The sequence below is a fragment of the Moschus berezovskii genome, chromosome 20 (genome assembly GCF_049115385.1).
Source record: "Moschus berezovskii isolate FMDL1 chromosome 20, NW_MosBer_1.0, whole genome shotgun sequence".
NCBI lineage: Eukaryota > Metazoa > Chordata > Mammalia > Artiodactyla > Moschidae > Moschus > Moschus berezovskii.
The window spans coordinates 45,391,765-45,406,554 of NC_142479.1; the positions used below are offsets into that span (position 1 = coordinate 45,391,765).

The window sequence follows — 14,790 nt, forward strand, 5'->3', positions numbered from 1 at the left end:
ACATTCAATTAAACATCACATGGTTCATTAAATTAGCAGAACCTACAAGTATTAAGGAACTGGGTAAGGTTACCAAGAGTATCCACTTAGTTGTCTAATGACTCAGATGCCTTCTCTTGAAAATGGAACTGTTAGGGGTTTACTTAGGTGAGCTCCTCTGGCTAAATGCCTCCTTGGAATCCAGCCATGAAGTTCAGAGCAATGGGAGAAAGCACTGACAGCACACAACGTCAGATGTTCTCTTAAGCACACGTTGGTCGTTCGCATACCCTAACAAAGTGATGACCTACTTTCCTGCAGAAAGTCAGGAATCAATTCCGTCTTCCTTTCTGTTTCTGAATCCTAGCACTGACTGTCATTTATTAAACGTCTGACCTCAGAGGAGTCTCTTAAGCTTCAGTTTCTTTGTGTGAAACTAAAAAAGGATCACAAAAAAAACCTGTCTTTGTACAGTCAGTTGAAGAATTGAACGAGGTGACCTTTGTGCGATTGTGAGTCAGGCTTGGAGGAGTCAGAGCGCAGTGACCACATGGCCTCGGCTGCAAGGCCTGCTCTGCCAGTGTCAGCTGGATGACCCCGGGCAGATGACTCAACCTCTCACTAGTCCTCTGTTTCTCATCTATAACCTGGGGAAGTAATTGGATTATTTTCAAGATTAAGTAAGATCATGTGTTTAGCGAGGTCCTTGGCACTGACAGTGAATTGAATGTATAGTTACCATGATTATTCTGAATGTGGGCCTTCTGTGAAACTTTCCTTTCTCTTCGTCCCCTTCATCCTTCCCTTTGACTCGTCTAAATGACCCACAGCAAGATTCCAGAGCTCTGCGTTGCTCGGTTAGGAAACTAGAGACTGAAAGGCTGAAAACTGCATGCTGCCAGGGACTGAACTGTGGTCTCCATAAATCCGAGGGTTGAAGCCTTAATCCCCAATATTACTGTATTTGGAGATGAGGTCTTTAGGAGGTCATTAAGGTTGAGTGAGGGGCTTCCCAGATGGTGATAGTGGTAAAGAACCCACATGCCAATGCAGGAGACATAAGAGACTTGTGTTCGATCCCTGGCTTGGGAAGATCCCCTGGAGGAGGGCATGGCAATCCACTCCAGTATTCTTGCTTGGAGAATCCCCATGGACACAGGAGCCTGGTGGGCTATGGTCCATAGGGTCGCAAAGAGTCAGACACGACTGAAGTGACCTTAGCACACACGTGCACAAGGTTAAATGAGGTCATAATGGTGAGCCCTAACCCTAGAGGGGAGAAGGCAATGGCACTCCACTCCAGTACTCTTGCCTGGAAAATCCCAGGGATGGAGGAGCCTGGTGGGCTACAGTCCGTGGGGTCCTGAAGAGTTGGACACGACTGAGCGATTTCACTTTCATTTTTCACTCTCATGCATTGGAGAAGGAAATGGCAACCCACTCCAGTGTTCTTTCCTGGAGAATCCCAAGGACAGAGGAGCCAGGTGGTCTGCTGTCTATGGGGTCGCACAGGGTTGGACACGACTGAAGCGACTTAGCAGCAGCAGCAGCAACCCTATAGGACTGGTGGCTTTGTAACAAGAGGAAGAGAAACTTCCCTCTCCCCACTGCTTGTGAGCAGATAGGGAGAAGATGGTCATCTGCATGCCAAGAAGGAAACCCTCTCCAGAAATCAACCCTGCTGCACCTTGATTTTATACTTTCAACCTCCAGAATTGTGAGAGAAAAATACATTTCTGTTGTTTAAACTGCCCAGACTCTGGTATTTTGCCATGGTGGCCTGAGCAGACTAAGACACTTGCGTTCCTTTAATCTTCAGATTGGCTGTGGAATTATTTATTTTTAACACATTTATGACACACCTCTTACGAGCAGCATCTTACAAGTAGGAGATGTTGCTGAAGCTGCATGATCTTTCGGATATATAAAAAGTATAATAAGTTAAGTCAGATTCTTAATTTCTTATCAAAAGGACATATGCGCCAACATGAAAAGGCTCAATGGCCAAAGGGGAGATGATTGCAGTATCAAAGAGCATAATGATTTAAACTGAAAAACTGAACATGTAAGTTCCTGCCTGCCCTATCCGACAAACCAATAAATAATTGGTTACTGGTGCAGGTACGTAGGGGATCAACTCCTATCCTGAAAATGGCGACAAAAGGGAAAGAAGCATTTTAGCCTGTCGTTTGGAGTCAAACTATATATATCAGGGTAACTAAATAGCCCCAGTTGATAAAGTTCTGCTTTATAGAAGAATTATAGCTGGTATATTTGGAACTTGGGAGATATTTAGAGACTCACCATTTTGCAATCTCTACTTAATTAATGATTACTAATCATGAAAGCACTACATGAAAGGTTGATGTGGGTCTTTACAATGAAAAGGAATGGCCATTACCACGTAAACTCACCAACTGATTGTAGGATCACTGAAAGTGAGACAGAACACGTCTCCTGAAATGATGGAACAGGGAGGACATGGTATAGCTTCTGGTCATGAAAGTTAGTGCTCATTTCCAGTTTGCAAGAAATACAGGGGATAAAACAACCACTGAGGCAATACCATGAGGAAGCAGACAGACAAGTCTTTCTACATGACGACTGACTCGGTTTTTTCAACAATCAATGACATTGGGAGGGGGAAGGGACATGAAGCATATCAACCAGCTATAATGTGTGCACTTTGTTTATATCCTGAGTTGAGCAAACCAACTGTGAAAAGACACTTTCGAGCTACTCAGAGCAGCTCAGAATGGACTGGGCATTTGACAAACCAAGGGATTGCCATTACTATCAATTTTGTTTGATGGGTTGCTAATGACGTTGTGGCTGCATGAAAAAAAGTCTATCTTCTTAAGAGATCTATCCCTAAGTACATAAGGTAGAATAACCTGATGGTTGGGTTTTCTTTAAAATACTTCATACATGGGAGGAAAAAATTGGGAGACTGGGATTGACATATACACACCATTATATAAAAATACATAAGGACCTATTGTTCAGCACAGGGCACTCTGCTCAGTACTCTGTAATGGACTATATAGGCAAAGAATCTGAAAAAAGAGTGGATATGTGTATATGTATAACAGATTCACTTTGCCATGCAGCAGAAACTAACTACAACATTGTAAATCAACTATACTCCAATAAAAAGAAAAAACACTGCTAAGTTATAACTGCAAAATAACCCCTAAAACTTCACACACAAAAGATATTATATTATATGGGGATAGACGCACGCATAGCAAAGGCTTGATAATTATTGGCCTTAGACAGCAGGCAAGTGAGGGTTCATAATACTGTTCTTTACACTTCTGACATATTTTATAATTTTTTTTTGAAAGATTAAAAAAGTAGCTATCTTAAGACAAAATCTGAACAGAAGCTGAAAAAATTCATTTGCATTACACTGTCACTTGAAAACAAATGTGAAACTATTTTCGGGTGACTTCTCAAATAAGAATGTTCTTACACCCACATGAGTTTTTTTGTCTTTTGAGTGTATCACTGTGTATTTATTGCCACTGAATTTCCACATTGTTAAAAGATAAATTTACCTGTTTTCAATAATCATTACGTTGGAGCGGGGAATCCCCAGAACATCACAGCTCTGCAAGAGTTCCTTCTTACGGATCTCCCCTTGATTGTAGTAATTTCCTGAGGATAACAAATACATGATGGTCGATTTATCAGTGGAGATCTATTGTCCACTCATTCTCATCTTGTTCCCTAAAGGATTTAAACTATCTGAAAATTTTGTGGTTGTGATAAGGAGTTGGAGAAACACAACACTAGGGTTACTGTCAGACACACCTGTGAAGCACAATCTTTATAATCACCACTGAATTCCTCTCCATCTCTGTCTGTCCATATGTCTATCTGCCTGCCAGTCCGTGTTTCAGTTGCACGCTACAGGCTTTGCGTACTGGCTCTGCAGTTAGCAGATTCAGGACTGACTCTTCTGTAATCACTCAGAACAAGTAGGGTATCCAGACACACTATTCTTTGGGGCCTCTCTATTATTTAATCTTATTTTTTAAATTGAAGTATAACTGATTTACAATGTTGTGCTGTACAGCGAAGTGACCCAGTTATACACATATACATTCTCTTTTTTATATTCTTCTCCAACATGGTTTATCACAGGATACTGAATACAGTTCCCTCTGCTATACAGTAGGACCTTGTTGTTTATCCATCCTGTATGTAATAGTTTACCTCTAGTAAATCCCCAAACTCCTAGTCCTTCCATCCCCCAACTCCTTCCTCCTTGGCAACCACAAGTCTATTCTTTACGTCTCTATATTTCTGTTTTATAGATAGATTCATTTGTGCCATATTTCAGATTCCTCATATAAGTAATTTCATGTGGTATTTGTCTTTCTCTGATTTACTTCATTTAGTATGATAATCTCTAGGTCCAGCCATGATGCTGTAAATGGCATTTTTCATTCTTTTCTATGGGTAACTTCCATTGTATATATTTCCCACATTGTCTTTATCCAGTCCTCTGTGGGTCATTTAGGTTGTTTCCACATCTTGGCTATTGTGACTAGTGCTGCTATGACCATAGGTGTGCACGTTCAGTTCAGTTCAGTCATGTCCGACTGCAACCCCATGGATTGCAGCATGCCAGACTTCCCTGTCCATCACCAGCTCCCGGAGCTTACTTAAACTCATGTCCATCAAGTCAGTGATGCCATCCAACCATCTCATCCTCCGTCATCCCCGTCTCTTCCTGCCTTCGATCTTTCCTAGCATGTATTTTTTTGAATTAGTGATGTCTGGGTATATGTCATTTGGGCCCTTTTAAATTGATAGTCTTCAAATATCTGTTAAACACTTAAAGAGGCTGCCACTCCTGAGTATTTTAGGAAAATATCCTCCTTTGGAGTTTGGTAACCACTATTTCAGCATGCCTCTGGGGATCTGGACCACATCAGCACCTTAAATAGCTCATGAATTCTTTATTTTCCCGACACATACACTATACTTCCCAATATCAGTTCTGGTAAGTAACTGCTCTGTATCCTTACAAATAAATTACAGTGACATTTTGGTACCACTTAAATTGCATTTCGGGCTTCCCTGGTGGCTCAGTGGTAAAGAACACATCTGCCTGAGTCTGGAAGACACCCTGGAGAAGGGAATACCCATTCCAGTATTCTTGCCTGTGGAATCCCATGAACCAAGCAGTCTGGTGGGATATAGTCCATGGGGTCACAGACTCAGACTCGACTGAGCGGCTAAGCACACAAACTGTACTTATGAGCAGTTGTCTGGCTGCTACACGCCTCAATCCAACTCTCAAGCAGATAATTGCATATGTGCTTTGTGTTAGTTAACTTGCCTGAGCCATTGGTTTCTCCAGCTGTGAAGTGGGGACGATGGTCTTCTCCTGAGGCTTTCCTGAAGATTATGTGATAATACACATCCACCTGGTTTGGTTCTCAGAGTTAATCTCCCTTTACCTTGACTTTTTACATTCTCCTTTTTCCTCTCCTTTCCCTCTGAATTACAATCCACCGTAATCATCCTGATCAAATGCCAATCCCTCTGGGAAGCCTTCTGCTATTTTTTTTTAATTGGAGGATAACTGCTTTACAATATTGCACTGGTTTCTGCCATACATCAATGTGAATCAGCCACAGGTATGCCTTCTGCTATTTTTCCCTGGCAAGTAATCGTTTCCAGTGTTCTGCTCAGAAGGATGAGTTCTCCTCTGGGATATAATGATTAAATCCTAAATGTCTTTGACCTTAAAAGCCTCGGTCTCAGTCCTGGTGTCAGCACCCTGCAGGTACTCATGAGGCCCCAAGTGGAGAGTGGCTCTGCTTACTGTTCCAGAAAACTCAGAAACTCCCAAGTGAAACCTTTCCACTGCTGCAGGGGTTCCTCTAGGGCGAGTTTTGAACTCTTTGAACCCAGATAGGAGACAGTTGCTATGTTATATCCGACAGAAGGACAAACCCCCAAGAGACTCCAGACAACAACTTCATTTTGTACTGTACTCATCACAAATTTTTGAGTCAGAGAGAAATTGTCAATTTTGTGATGGTCATCATATTTTAGGTTCCCCTCTCCCATTTTGTCTCAAGGTTACTTATCTTCGGTACTAAGAGCCTAACTTACACTAGTGATGCGATTCCTAAAGTCTGAAGCCGAACACATTAGACTCTGATTATTGGTCATGAGAAACTGCTTGGAGAGCTAGTTTTATTGCTTTATGTTTGAACTGAAGAACATAGAAGGGGTTAGGGAGTTGAAGTAAGAGAGCATTTGAGGTGTTTTCACTAGGTCCGATAAACACACAAGGACTTCGGTGGAGTAAGTGGCTGTGACCCTTCAGAACAGTGCACCCTATCAGTAGACAGTAGGGTGTCACAAGCCATATCCAGGTTCAAGGAGAGAAATAGGCTCCACTTCCTGACTGGGAGAACCAGTCTTTCCCTCCAAACTGTCCTCCATATGCCACTGGAACGAGCTTTCTAAAATACAGAACTGTCTGTGCTAATTCTCCACCAAATGTATTTTACAACACCCTACTATCTACTGTGGCTTTCTCCCATTTGTATATGAACAGATATCTCAGTGGTTGGGCTTCCCAGATGGCGCTAGTGATAAAAGATCCCCCTGCCAATGAGGGAGACACAGAGACGTGGTTGGGAAGGTCCCCTGGAGGAGGACATAGCAACCCACTCCAGTATTCTTGCGTGAATTGCATGGAGAGAGGAGCCTGAGGGGGCTACAGTCCGTGGTGCCTCAAGGAGTCAAATGAGACTTAAGCACACAAACACACACACCTCAGTGGTTATATAAACTGGAGAAATGCTGGACTAAATACTAAATAGGATTTTTTATAGCAAGACTTCACTGAGATGTTGACAGTCTAACAAGGACTATACAGCTTTAAAGCGGGGGGCTGGGGATAGCATATCTGATTAAGTTCCCTAAACTTGTCAGGTCAAGTTATTAACTTTTTAAAATAGCAGCTTGATGAACTGGTATTTCTTGGAACATACACTGGGAATCAAATGAGTTATTCCTTAACTGTCACAGCAACAAGATGTGTGAGGCAGACTGGGTGTAATGGCTCAGAACTGGAAAGACCCACAGGGTTCTGGTTCCTCCACATCCTAGCTTTGAACTTTGGTTAACTTACTTTTTTGTGATTTAGTTTCCATAGTTAAAAAAAGGGGAGAGGGGACAAATTATATACATGTGTACCATTTTGTGTTTTTAATGCCTATCACAGGATTGCTGAGAGGATTATATGAGCCACTAATAAGATACATTTTTTTCCCTGCTTCTCCCTACCCCTTAGAACTGGAGATGTAGTTAGAATGAATCATTCAAATGAGTCCCAGACTTACTTATGTTTTTACTATTTCTCTGAATGACTGCCCTGAATGACTTGCCCTATTTCCTGTGAACCTCCTATTTTAAAAGACCAGCTCAAAATAAAAGCTTTTCAAAGTTTCCTTAATCCGACTCTGTGAAAAGAAAATTCATGCTTTTCCCCATTTTGGGTCCACAGTATTTTCTCTGTCATGCAGTTACAGCTTTCATTATGTTATATAACAAGTTACCAACTTCCTGCTTTTCAGGTTAGAATAAATCAGGAAGGTGGCTAATGTTTAATCCATACATTTTTTTTCAATGAGTTGGGGATTTTAAAAGTAATTTTAAAAATTACAAAGAAAGTTAGATTCAGAGGAAACAATGAAACACAACAATACAGACACTGATGTATCAGTATGTGTCAAGAGTCTGGTAGGTCTTATATTTTTTCACTTGAAAAAATTTTGATTTCTGGCCTCAACCTACTAGAAAACAAGAAATTTAGTAAAGAATCCCCTGTATCTGTAATACTTTGTAAATAAAATTCAACCATCTCAAAATAAATTTTGCTTATATTAATTTGATTTCCATAGTTGATAAAAACATAAAATTAAAAGCAAAAAAAAAAGAGACCATTACTTGCATCTACTTGCAATTAATATTTTTAATAGAACAAACTGAGAAAAGTGCTTAGATTGAAATTCTCATTATATATGAAAAACAGTTTAATCTTACTGCCAATAAAAATTTTTTTTGAGGGGAAAAAATGTTAATCAAAGCAAGAAGTATACATAAAGAGGTTATCTGTAATAGAGATAAACTGGGGGGGCAACTTCTAAATATACATACAATAATAAGGAACCGGAGATGAAATTGCCAACATCCGCAGGATCATCGAAAAAGCAAAAGAGTTCCAGAAAAACATCTACTTCTGCTTTATTGACTATGCCAAAGCCTTTGACTGTGTGGATCACAACAAACTGGAAAATTCTTAAAGAGAATCGAATACCAGACCACCTGACCTGCCTCCTGAGAAATCTATATGAAGGACAAGAAGCAACAGTTAGAACTGGACATGGAACAACAGACTGGTTCCAAATTGGGAAAGGAGTACATCAAGGTTGTACATTGTTACCCTGCATATTTAATTTATATGCAGAGTCCATCATGTGAAATGCCGGGCTGGATGAAGCACAAGCTGGGGTCAGGATTGCCAGGAGAAATGTCAACAACCTCAGATATGCCTATGACACTACCCTTATGGCAGAAAGTGAAGAATTAAAGAGCCTCTTGATGAAAGTGAAAGAGGAGAGTGAAAAAATTTGCTTAAAGCTCAACATTCAGAAAAATAAGATCATGGCATCTCATCACTTCATGGCAAATAGATAGGAAACAATGGAAACAGTTGACAGACTTTATTTTCCTGGGCTCCAAAATTACTGCAGATGGTGACCAAAGCCATGAAATTAGAAGACGCTTGCTCCTTGGAAGAAAAGCTATGACCAACCTAGACAGTATATTAAAAAGCAGCGACATTACTTTGCCAACAAAGGTCTGCCTAGTCAAAGCTACGGTTTTTCTAGTAGTCAGGTATGGATGTGAGTTGGACCATAAAGAAAGCTGAGCACCGAAGAATTGATGCTTTTGAACTGTGGTGTTAGTGTTGGAGAAAACTCTTGAGAGTCCCTTGGACTGTAAAGGGATCCAACCAGTCAATCCTAAAGGAAATCAGTCCTTAATATTCATTGGAAGGACTGATGCTGAAGCTGAAACTCCAATACTTAGACCATCTGATATGAAGAACTGACTCATTGGAAAAGACCCTGATGAAGGCAGAAGGGGACGACAGAGGATGAGATGGTTGGATGGCATCACTGACTCGATGGACATGAGTTTGAGTAAGCTCCAGGAGTTCGTGATGCACAGGGAAGCCTGGCGTGCTGCATTCCAAGGGGTCGCAAAGAGTCGGACACGACTGAGTGACTAAACTGAATTGAAGGGATGACTAAAAGGCTTCCCTGGTGGTTCAATGCCGGAGACGCGGGCTTTATCTCTGGGTTGGGAAGATCCCCTGGAGAAGGAAATGGCAACCCATTCCAGTATCCTTGCCTGGGAAATCACATGGACTGAGGAGCCTGGTGGGCTACAGTCCATGGGGTTGCAAAAGAGTTGGTCACGACTTAGCGACTAAACAACAACAAACTAAATTAAAGTTTATCCCTGTGAAACCATTTAAAAGGCTATATACCTAGTTTTCGGAGAAGGCAATGGCAAGCCACTCCAGTACTCTTGCCTAGAAAATCCCATGGGTGGAGGAGCCTGGTAGGCTGCAGTCCGTGGGGTCGCTAAGGGTCGGACACGACTAAGCGACTTCACTTTCACTTTTCACTTTCACACATTGGAGAAGGAAATGGCAGCCTACTCCAGTGTTCTTGCCTGGAGAATCCCAGGGACGGGGGAGCCTGGTGGGCTTCCGTCTATATGGTCACACAGAGTTGGACACGACTGAAGTGACTTAGCAGCAGCAGCAGCATACCTAGTTCTAATTAATATGGATAAATGTTTAAAGTACAAGTTTCAGAAGGATGTGTTCATTACCTAACTCATTTTCAGTTTTATTCCCAGGGCAGAGTATATGTCCTAACAGATAGACCTTTTTTAATGAAAAAAAATTTTATTTTTAGTCAAGACTTTTTTAAGAGGAGTTTTAGGCTCACGGCAAACTTGAAGGTAAGATACAGCGAGTTCCCATAGACTCCTTGCTCCACATGTCCACAGCCTCCCAGTTATCAGCATCTCCCACTGGATGGTACATTTGTTATAACTGGTGAACCTCCACTGACACACCATCATTACCCGAAATCCACACTTTCCATTAGGTTCACTCCTGGTCTTGTACAGTCTGTGGGTTTGGAGAAAAGTATGACAACCCACTCCAGTATTCTTGCCTGGAAGATCCCACGGACCAAAGAGCCTGTCGGGCCACAGTCCCTGGGGTTGCAAAGAGTCAGATACGATTTAGTGAATGAGCATGCATATAATGACATGTATCCATCATTACAGTATCAGAGTATTTTCGCTGCCCTAAGAATCCTCTGTGCTCTGTCTATACATCCTTTCTCCCATCCCAGCCCCTGATCCCCACTTTTTACTGTCTCCATAGTTTTGCCTTTTCTTGATTGTCACGTAGGTGGAGTCATACAGCACAAAGCCTTTTCAGATTGGCATCTTTCACTTAGTAATATGCATGTAAGAGTCCTTCTTTTCATGACTTGACAGCTCATGTCTTTTTAGCTCTAATATTCCACTGTCTGAATGGACCACAGTTTATCCACACACCTACTGAAGGACACCTTGGTTGCTTTCACGTTTTGGCAATTACAAATAAAGCTGCCTTAAACATCTGGGTGTAGGTTTTTGGGTGAACATGTTTTCACTTTCTTTGGATAAATACCAAGGAGGGTTATTGCTGATAAGTGTATGTTTAGGTTTGGAAGAGATTACCAAACTGACTTCCTTACAAAGTGACGGCACCATTTTGTGTTCCCATCAACAGTGAATGAGAATGCCTTTGCTCCACATCCTCACCAGCGTTTAGTGATGTTAGTGTTCTGGATTTTGGCCATTTATTATTATTATTTAATCTCTTGGCTGTGCTGTTTGGCATGTGGGACCTGAGCTCCTTGACCAGAGATGGAACAGGCACCCCCTACATTGGCAGCCTGTAGTCTTAACCACTGGACTGCCAGGGAAGTTCCCTGCCTATTTTAATAGTGATTAGTACACGTAAGGTTTTAATAAATATTTAAGAAATTAATGACAAAGTAATATTCTGTGACAAATCGTATAAAACACGCTTACTGAGAAAAATTTGTATAGAAAAAGAACTGGTATGAAACACAACCAAATGGGAAGAACTCACTGGACATGTTACAACCAGCTTTATTGAGGTATGGTTTTTACATACCGTCAAATTCACCCACTGCATATGTACAGTTTAGTAATTTCATTTACACAGCTGTGACATTATCACCATAATCCAGCATAATGGTCAATTTCTGTTTTCTCATCCCATCTTTTCTGTACAGTAAAGGAGGATTTATTCTTTGAAAGGTCCCTTCAGTGAAAGCTGGGTGTAGCTGAACGCTAAAACGACCTGTAAGGTTACTTTCTAGTCTAATGGGCCCTCCCCTTGGTTTGACATGTACATGTTTCTAGCACAGAATGAAGAATTGAGCAGTCATGACACGGCCGAGATTCTGTCTGGTCGTTATTCTTGGCCCTCCAGTGAATGAAAAGGTTCCACAGAATACTGATTACAGCCACAGTTCCCAGAGCAGATGTAGGTATTTATCGGAAGCAAATCGGAGCAGTTCTCTCGTGCTCTCCAATCGCGGTACCAGGGAGCCTGGCTCACACGCGGCCCACGTGCCCCGACCCCGGGAAGCCGACCCGGTCTGGGATCAAGGATTCTCGCCCCAGGGAAGGGTCCTTCATTGTGTTCATTCGCCTGGCGCCTACGACAGAAACCTCTTCGGTAAGAAGCTGACTGAAACAGGCCGGCGCCTGAATTATCTCCGCCGCCCCGAGTCCCCGCGCCCCGCCTACAGCCTCCTACCTGCGGAGAAGCAGAGCAAGAACACCTGGTGCCGCAGGCGGGCCAAGCCTAGAATAGTGGGAGCAAAGAACATGGCTTCATCGTCGGGGTGCGCCGTCACCAGAAGTGTCCGGCTTCCGCCTCCAGGCAGGCCAGCCTGCTCCGGCCTTGTCACTCGCTCCCAGGAGCCCCAAACCCAGAGGACGCCCCATACCAGGACAGCCGCCACCAGACACAGAAGCGGCGCCGCCACTTCCATGCCCCAAGAGGAGAAACTGCGCCTGCGCAGACCGGCAGGCTGCTGCCGGGCTGACTCCGGCGGGAAAACCGAGCTCGCGGAAACCCCGTTCCGAGTGTAAGTCCGTCCCGCCGGCCTCTCCAACGGCCGGAGGCTTTAAGCGTCGGGCTGTGTGCTCGGACACGGACGCCTCCCAGGCCCTCTTCGTGGGCTCTCGCTACTTTAAGCGGCCTTTACGAGCTCTCGTGCCCGCTCGGCTTTAGGGCTGAGCGACCCCCTTGCCGTCCACACAGTACTTAAGGGGAAGCGTCTGAAAAGAACCCCCAACCTCTTGAGTGCGAGTTCTCTTCACGTCATCTTTTTATCACTCGTTTCTTAAAACTCGGGCTTTCTCGTAACTATCCGGGTGGACACCGACTGTGTTTCTCCTCCCTAACTGTGGGATGTGGAGTGGCGGCTTCTCTAAAGGAACCGTATGCGGTGGCGAGGCCCGTCCGGTCAGTTCCTTGGGAGCATGAGGCTGAGCGTACTTGGCGGGCGCGGGGTCCCGGGATCCTCGGAGGGCGGGCTGGCATCACGGGCGGGTCGGTCGCGCGCGGTGTCTCAGGGAGGCCCGCTGCGAACGCAGCCCGAGCCCGGGAAGCAACGGGCTGGTGGCCGCGCGACCCCGGCAGCCCTGGCTCGAAGGCCCGCGTTCTTCTCTCTCCCACGCCCGCGAGGAGGCCCGGGCGCGATGGCTCCGCGCTGGGGCCGCCGCCGTCGGACCGAGGCGGGATGCCAGGGCGCTGGACACGGGCAACCCGGGAAGCTCGGCCAGCGGAGGGAGTCGGCCTGCCAGCCTCCGGAAGGAGGAGGAGCCGGCGCCGGAGCCGCCTCAGCCGCGGTCGCCGGGCCGGGGGGGAGGAGAGGGGTTGAGTCAAGATGGCGGCCGAGGTGGCGAAGCAGCAGCGGCGGCGACGGCGGCGGCGGCTGGAGTGAGCGCCCGGCTCGCCGCGTCGACCAGGGTCCGGGCAGGGCCGCGCGCGGGGCTGCGTCCTTCCCCTCAGGCCCGGGGCCGCGCCGGCCGCCGAGCTCCGCCCGCTCCCGGTGAGTAGGCCTGGCGCCCGCAGCCCGGCCTCCGGGCCGCCGCTCACCCGGGGCCGCCCGCCGCCGGGGCGCCTTCCCGGCCGGCGAGGGGCGTCGCGGGGCCAGCGTCTCGGTACCCGCCCAGCCACGGGCTTCGTGCCCTCAGCGGCCGGGCGAGCGGGGCGCGACGGGGAGCGGGGCCGGGCGAGTGGGGGAGGCTGCTGGAGTTTGGAGGAAGAATGGGCCGGGGCGCCCGGGGTGTCCTGCGGGGAGGGGGCTGCGGGGCCCGAGGCGGCGCGGGCCGGGGCGGCGGGTGGGGCCGGCGCAGGTGGCGGCCCGCGCTCCCTCCGGGGCGGAGTTGGTGGCCGCTCGCGAGTGTGCAAGGGGTCAGGGCGGGTGACAGCGGTGGACAAGTGCGTGAAGAGCAAACTAGTTCACCTTTGCGACCAAACCGCTTGGGGTGTAATGGCGAAGGGAGGGCGGGGGAGACGACGGAGATGGGAACCCGGTACCTTCTGGCTTTTATTGTGGCTGTTTAACGTGTATTCTTTTTTGGGGGGAAGAGGGATTCGAGAAACTATCATTGAGAAGTCAATCTTAGTGGCGAGGAGACAGAATTCTTCGAATTAACCCGATTAGGGGTATAGTCGTATATTAAAGGTGTGAGGGGGCATAAGTGATATTGAGTAAAAGTATTTGCTCAGGAAGTGTCAGTTTTCTTTTCACCGACGTTGCGGGCTCCAGTCCCGCTTCTACAGAGTTAACCTTGGTGTGGCGGTGTGGGTAATTCTAATCTTTGGGATTAGTATTTTCACCTGCATTAGATTTGCTTCCTTAATTAGATCCTAATTGTATTGAAATTTACATTCCTTGCGTGCACCCTGGTGAGGCAGTGATGGGAGGCTGAACGTTGCGTAAAGAGCAACAGGCCAGGGATTTTAAAATGCCTGCAAATCATTCATTCATTCGTTCAGCGTGTCTTGATCAATAGCTGCTGCTGATGCGTCACACGTGACTCTCCCTTGGATAGCTGAAGAGTTGATGGCATTATTTAATTTTTAATAGTTTTCGAAAATGTGATATATCCTTAAAGATAATTATTGGCAGAACCAACGTGCCTGGTCTCAGGAGCAGACCAATTTTAGAATATTATTTAGACATGGGTAAAAATTACGGAAGAAATCTTATTTATTTTACAAGTCGTTGCAGAAGTACTGTTTTTATTTGCTCATTCTGTTAAAATCCAGTGGAAGTTTGTTTTAATATTTATAGTACACATTTGCTTTGCTGTGCTTTAAGCACACCTGTTAATGGAAATCAGGGTTAACACACACATGTGTATAAATAATATGCACATACATACATAAGGATATGATTACTTGCAATACGAAAATACTCTTTCCTTTTACAAAAGACTTGCCATATGTTGAACTCCTCCCTCAGAGAAAATATAATACAAAGAGTCCTTTAACTATGTGTCATTTTGGAACAGGATCAACCTTTCTCTGCTTCAGTTTCCTCATCTATGCTAGTAGGAAAATATCCGCTCTCCTAGGTTGCTGTTGTG

General features: G+C 45.2%; 2 protein-coding genes across 20 annotated transcripts in view; one reads left to right on the forward strand and one right to left on the reverse strand.

Annotated features, from left to right (window-relative positions):
• PIGL (phosphatidylinositol glycan anchor biosynthesis class L) overlaps window positions 1-12,301 on the reverse strand; it is a 49,523-nt gene extending 37,222 nt beyond the window's left edge. For both annotated transcript variants that reach the window (XM_055407381.2, XM_055407380.2), the window contains exons 1-2: window positions 11,942-12,301; window positions 3,540-3,639 (exon numbers count right to left, since the gene is read on the reverse strand). In XM_055407381.2, the coding sequence (XP_055263356.2) occupies window positions 3,540-3,639; window positions 11,942-12,179 (338 nt within the window). In that variant the 5' untranslated portion in view covers window positions 12,180-12,301. The remainder of the gene's footprint in view (window positions 1-3,539; window positions 3,640-11,941) is intronic.
• A 217-nt stretch (window positions 12,302-12,518) lies between these two features.
• Window positions 12,519-14,790, forward strand: part of NCOR1 (nuclear receptor corepressor 1) — a 119,116-nt gene continuing 116,844 nt past the window's right edge. For 9 of the 18 annotated variants that reach the window (XM_055407365.2, XM_055407369.2, XM_088828927.1 and 6 more), the window contains exon 1: window positions 13,043-13,244. The gene's annotated coding sequence lies outside the window, so the exon portion shown is untranslated. Of the gene's footprint in view, window positions 12,656-13,041; window positions 13,245-14,790 lie in introns of those variants that run through there. The other 9 variants (XM_055407359.2, XM_055407366.2, XM_055407368.2 and 6 more) reach the window with 3 other exon arrangements.